General features: G+C 49.5%; 1 protein-coding gene and 1 non-coding gene across 2 annotated transcripts in view; one reads left to right on the top strand and one right to left on the bottom strand.

Annotated features, from left to right (window-relative positions):
* The first annotated feature begins 270 nt into the window (after positions 1-270).
* On the top strand, positions 271-382 carry LOC116555876. The gene has a single exon (XR_004270719.1). It is a non-coding gene; the product is annotated as a U5 spliceosomal RNA (small nuclear RNA).
* Positions 383-2,617: 2,235 nt separating this feature from the next.
* Positions 2,618-6,198, bottom strand: part of CDH3 (cadherin 3) — a 51,391-nt gene continuing 47,810 nt past the window's right edge. Inside the window, exons 14-16 of the mRNA XM_032284266.1 lie at positions 4,855-4,985; positions 4,314-4,460; positions 2,618-3,458 (exon numbers count right to left, since the gene is read on the bottom strand). Coding sequence (XP_032140157.1) covers positions 3,249-3,458; positions 4,314-4,460; positions 4,855-4,985 — 488 coding nt within the window. The 3' untranslated portion in view covers positions 2,618-3,248. The remainder of the gene's footprint in view (positions 3,459-4,313; positions 4,461-4,854; positions 4,986-6,198) is intronic.

Here is a 6,198-nt window from a genome sequence, read left to right as displayed (position 1 = left end):
GAAACCCCATCTTAAAAAAAAAAAAAAAAAAGTGTGTGTAATGCATAGGGGAAGTGGATACCAGAAGAAGGCACACTGAAGTGTTGAAACACAAACTTCAAAGGACCAGCAAGTCACGCATTCAGATGGTCCTCATCATGGCTGGCACATTGGTTGTTTCTGGTGTCTGTGTGCTTAGTTTCTGGTTAGTGTACACTCTGTGTAGTTAGCACTGGTGTCTTAGCACTGCAAATATTTTGACTTATCACAGGCTCTAAAGATCAGAGTCCTGTACTCTGGTTTCTCTTCAGATCACATAAATCTTTCACCTTTTACTAAATATTTCCATGGAGAGGAACAATTCTGAGTATCCAATTTTTTGAGGCCTTGTTTCAGCAAGGCCCTATTAAAAAAAAAAAATCAGAGTCGCAAGCTGCCATTTTGCAGATGAGAAGCAGGCCCAGAGCAAGAGGGTGACTTAATATTGTCCCCATCACAGAGCCCAGGCTCTGGTTCTTTCCAAACTACTCAAGGGCTGGTGACTGGCTCCATCACCAGGGGTCTCTACATCCATCCACCAATGTCAGACGAGGCTGGGAAAGGCTGCCTTTCCTTCAAATATCTAAGGGGAGGAAGGCCAGCCTGAACAGGGGCTGGTCTCATGATTAGCCTCTGCTGAAGATAGGGCTTCTGATTTATCCAGGCTTCTCAGAAGGGAGCTGAAGATAATGGGCAGCAGGTTTTTGCTGGCTGAGACACCCAATCCTCCCACACCCGTCAGCAAAGACAGTGGCGCCCTGGCAGAGGGGAATCTGAGGCAGCAGCTCAGTGCGAGAGGCAGGAGGTGGCTTTGTCCTGAGGACCAAGGACAGGTGAGCTTTCTCATCCTACTTCATTCCCTTTTTTTATTTTTTTTGAGTCAGGGTCCTGCTCTGTCACACAGGCTGGAGTACAGCGACACGATCTCAGCTCACTGCAACCTCCACCTCCTGGATTCAAGTGATTCTTGTGCCTCAGATACCCAAGTAGCTGGGATTATACGTGTGCCCAGCTAATTTTTTAGTAGAGAGTTTTGCCATGTTGGCCAGGCTGGTGGAACTCCTGACCTCAAGTGATCTGCCTGCCTTGGCATCCCAAAATGTTGGGATTACAGGCATGACCATGGTGCCCAACCCCAACTTCATTTCCTTTTGGTTTCCCCATCCAGGGTCTGAAGCTTCAGACTCCTTAGCCTCATCCTTCAGAGCCTTGTCAGCAAACCTGGGTGTACATGAACATCCCATGGAGGGTTTGTCAACCCACGGCAGGGCTCTGCATAGAGGTTCTGATTCAGCAGGTGACACTGATACACAGGGTCAGGATCTGTGCTTTGAGCAGAGACACTTCACAGATTTAGGCACCCTCATGGAAGGAAATGTTTATTTCAACATCAGCAATTTCCTCAGCTTCATTTCAGATCCTTTTGGATAATTGCAAAGATGACTTTGAACTTCACGTTAACAAGGGCATCAGCAGAATCATTCTACACTGCTGCCTCTTCCCGATTCCTGCATTTATGCTCTGGTATTGTCAAGAATGTTCCAATTTCACTGACATCTTGGGTAGGTTCTCTAATTTTGTTTTGCTTGATTTTGATGATGACCATATGTCATTAAAACACACACACACAATGTGGCCATTTTTTAAAGGGGGAAAGTCCCCTCAGAGGGTGATTGTGACAATTTATTTAGAAGAAATAATAGAAGTCCTGTCCGGCCCTAAAAAGCAGTCAATAAATGGTAGCTGTTACCAACCAACAAATTGCACAGATCATGTGCCAGATATTAATTCATTAATCTCCATAAAACTTCCCATTTTGTAAACGTAAATTCTGAGGCAACTAGAGGTTAAATGATGTGCTAGGAAGTAGCACAGCTGGGTATTCCCCAACCTCTGCCATTCAGCAGGGACCCCCCAGCACAGAAGAGCATGTCTTCACACACTGCCCTGCAGGGAGGGCTGCTGTTCCAGCAGAGACCGGGCTGGGGCTGTGGAGGGGCTCAGCCTTGGGGTAAGAGATTAACAGTTCTCTCTCATGGAGCAGCTGACTTTGTAAAGAGGAGGGCAGGTCTCCCCTTCCCAAGCCCACCTAGGCATGGAAGCTGACCCTGAGAGTCCCCTGCCATCCAGAGGAAGCTGGGATGAAGTGAGCCCACTCCTTTTGCAGAACTCTGAGATTCTTTTTTTTTTTTTTTAATTTGAGATGGAGTCTTGCTCTGTCACCAGTCTGGAGTGCAGTGGCATGATCTTGGCTCACTGCAACCTCCTTCTCCCAGGTTCAAACGATTCTCCTGCCTCAGCCTACTGAGCAGCTGGGACTGTAGGTGCATGCCATGACACCTGCCTAATTTTTGTATTTTTAGTAGAGACGGGGTTTCACAACGTTGGCAAGGATGATCTCGATCTCCCGACTTCAAGATCCACCCACCTCAGCCTCCCAAGGTCCTGGGACTACAGGCGTGAACCACCGCACCCGGCCAGAACTCTGAGAATTCTAAAAACCATGAAAATGTATACTTTAAACAGGTGAGTCGTATCATATGTGAGTTAGATGCCAATAAAGTTTCTATTTATAAAAAGAGTTCACTCCCCTGGCACCTCTGGGAAAAGTCTCTTTAATAAAAAAAAGTTCTAGTACATCTACTACACAATTGTCCTCACCCTTCATCTACAGCACTCAGCAGGGAAAATAAAAAATCAGGGGCAACCTAGACACACTCAGTATAAAAACGCAGAGATCTATCCAAATGGGAGGCCTTGGGGTCTGGAAACCAGAAATGCATGATGGCTAGTGGGCCCAGCAGCTCAGGGCTGTGCTTTTCAAGAACCACCTCTAACTTTTTGAAATAGCATTTAAAAAAAATTAAGTTGCACCAGGAGGCCTAAGTAGGGTCCATTCCAGAAAGAGAGTCATTGTGGGTCAGACACTGCTGGCCCAGGACACAGGGCTGAGCACTTTACGGCAGGTGAGAGGCTTCTGGAAACTTGGCCTGCGGCAACCCTGGCCCAGGTGAAGAGGTTTTCAGTGCTGACGTCAAACTGCCCACATTCCTCCATTTTGAAAGGCTAAGGAAGCAACCCCTCTAATGTCACACTTGCAGCCTGTCTCCTCCAAGTTGCTACAGCCACCTCCTGACAAGCTCCAAAGTCCTTGGCTGAAGGGGGGACTGAGACCCCTTGGACATGCTCTATGGCCTGACGTTGAGTCCCCAGCCCTGCTGAAAGGTGGCCTAGTCTTCCTCCCCGCCACCATACATGTCAGCCAGCTTCTTGAAGCGGCTGCCCCACTCATTCAGATAATCGTAATCTTGGTCCTGGTCGGAGGTGGAGGAGGTGAGGGAGCTCAGGGACATGGCATCGGAGCCGCTGCCCTCATAGTCGAACACCAACAGGGAGTCGTAGGGTGGGGCCGTGGGGTCCGTGTTAGCCGCCTTCAGGTTCTGCAGCAACAGAGAACAGGTGGTTAGGAGCGGCGGGCGGCCCTGCTGTCCACCAGCTGCAAGTCTCCATTTCTTCATCTGCGAGCCCATCCCTCCCCTCCCCTAAGGTTTTGGAGGTTGAAATGAAATAATGTGTTACTCATGCAGAATTCATTCACTCAGGGACCAGCACACAGCAAGTGCTCAGTGTAACACAGGCCAGGGGGTAAGGGCAAGGACTGAAATCCAACAGCCCGGGCCAGGACTCACCACATACCAGCTTTGTGGCCTTGGGCAAGCCCTTAATAGCTCTATGCCTGTTTCCTTGCCTGTAAAATGGCAATTCTTCATGCGGGTTTTTTTTTTCCTTTTTATTTGAGACAGAGTCTTGCTCTGTTGCCCAGGCTGGAGTGCAGTGGTGCAATCTTGGCTCACTGCAACCTCCGCCTCCTGGGTTCAAGTGATTCTCGTGCCTCAGCCTCCTAAGCAACAGGGATTACAGGTGTGTACCACCACGCCTGGCTACTTTTTGTATTTTTAGTAGAGATGGGGTTTCATTACCATGTTAGCCAGGCTGGTCTCGAACTCCTGACCTAGTGATCTGCCCACCTCAGCCTCCCAAAGTACTGGGATTACAGGCATGGGCCACCATGCCCGGCCCCTTCTAATCATTTTTAACCACTCTGCAAGTTAGAGTTCTATGGAGGAAGAAACGAATCCCATAAGTTACTCAAATAAGCCAGAGGTCACAAGCTGCTTGGTGGTGGAGTCAGGATTTGAACTCAGACCGAAGACTCCAGGCCCATGCTTGATCTCCATGTGGCTGGTGCTGGGCCTGAATAAAGGGTTGCCCTCGGCTGGCCTGCCACACCTCACCTCAATTATAAAGTTGCCAATTTCATCCGGGTTGGCTGGCCGAGGACGGTACATGGGTGTAGGGATGAAGGTTGGTGCCACGTCATTACGGAGAACTACCTCTGGCCTGGCCTCCAGACCTCGGTGGAGCTGGGTGATGTCATAGTCCTATGGGGAAATGCAGGAGAGAAGGGGACTAAGGACTTCTGTGCCCTCCCTCTCCCCTGCCACTGTCATCTCACTCCACACTCCCTATCCTTTGGATACTCTGGCTCATGGGGAGGTCTTACAAGACAGATGATGTCACAGATTTTGGAAAACCTGCATTTCCATCCTCCCTTGTCCTAGCAAATTAAACACAGAATTGAGGATAACTTGGCTAGGGCCAAAAAGACTAGAGCAATGGACCAGAAGGGCACTGGGGGATGGAAGAGGAGGAGGACTCATGCGTCATGCCAGGGTCTGGTCAACACAGCTAACTTGGTCAGTTGGTTGACCCAACAGCCCTGCCAGTGGCCTTGGGGACATCCACCTCCCAATCCCAGAGCCCCCAATGCCCTACCTGGTCCTCTTCGCCACCCCCTTCTTCGCCATAGTAGAAGACATTGTCACGGGTATCATCTTCGGGGAGTAGGAGGGGCTCCTTGACCTTTCGCTTCTTTCTCACCAACAAGAGCAGCACGAGCAGGAGGACTGCAAGAGTTGGGGAATGTGAGTGCTCCCTCTGCAACCACACAGTGGGCTAAGACCCCCAGGCCCTCAGAGCCCCTCTAATTTCAGACATCCTCACTCAGTAGCCAGAGCTTAACATGCTACAATGGCTTCGCTTGCACCTAGGAAAACTTTGTAACTCCTTATCAAGGCTGGCAGGATTTGGTACCAGCCTATGCCTCCAAGTCCCCTACCCACTAAGGGCTAGGCACATCGGCCTCCTCTGTGTTCCTCGAATACACCCAGCAGCTTCGCCTCAAGACCCTTCATACTGGCTCCTTCCTCACCTGGCAGACCATGTATACACACGGCTCCCATGCATCAGTCTCAGCTTAGTATCACCTCCTCCTAAGAAGACTCTGACTTCCTTCTCCTCACCCATAATACTATCAGTCTAACCAGATCGGTGGTACTGATCCTTAAGAAAATCTTTTGTCAGGATGTCAAGATGGGAACCTGCCAGCAGATGTTATCTTTCTTTTTTTGAGACGGAGTTTCACTCTTGTTACCCAGGCTGGAGTGCAATGGCACGATCTCGGCTCACCGCAACCTCCGCCTCCTGGGTTCAGGCAATTCTCCTGCCTCAGCCTCCTGAGTAGCTGGGATTACAGGCACGCGCCACCATGCCCAGCTAATGTTTTGTATTTTTAGTAGAGACGGGGTTTCACCATGTTGACCAGGATGGTCTCGATCTCTTGACCTCGTGATCCACCGGCCTCGGCCTCCCAAAGTGCTGGGAGAGATGTTATCTTTCAATGAGAATCTCTTTTAGTTACCACGTCTCCTAAATTAGCCATAGACTAAGAACAAGATAACGCAACTTTCATAGGATACAGTAATTTGAACTTAGGTGAAATGCAGTATTAGAATTTTTTTTTTTTTTTTGAGGGCCGGGCGTGGTGGCTCAAGCCTGTAATCCCAGCACTTTGGGAGGCCGAGGCGGGCGGATCACGAGGTCAAGAGATCGAGACCATCCTGGTCAACATGGTGAAACCCCGTCTCTACTAAAAATACAAAAAATTAGCTGGGCATGGTGGCACGTGCCTGTAATCCCAGCTACTCAGGAGGCTGAGGCAGGAGAATTGCCTGAACCCAGGAGGCGGAGGTTGCGGTGAGCCAAGATCGCGCCATTGCACTCCAGCCTGGGTAACAAGAGCGAAACTCCGTCTCAAAAAAAAAAAAAAAAAAAAAAAAA

Source organism: Sapajus apella, unplaced genomic scaffold, assembly GCF_009761245.1.
Source record: "Sapajus apella isolate SASKATOON/1434 unplaced genomic scaffold, GSC_monkey_1.0 scaffold15, whole genome shotgun sequence".
Taxonomy (NCBI): domain Eukaryota; kingdom Metazoa; phylum Chordata; class Mammalia; order Primates; family Cebidae; genus Sapajus; species Sapajus apella.
This window is presented reverse-complemented; position numbering and strand designations above follow the sequence as displayed.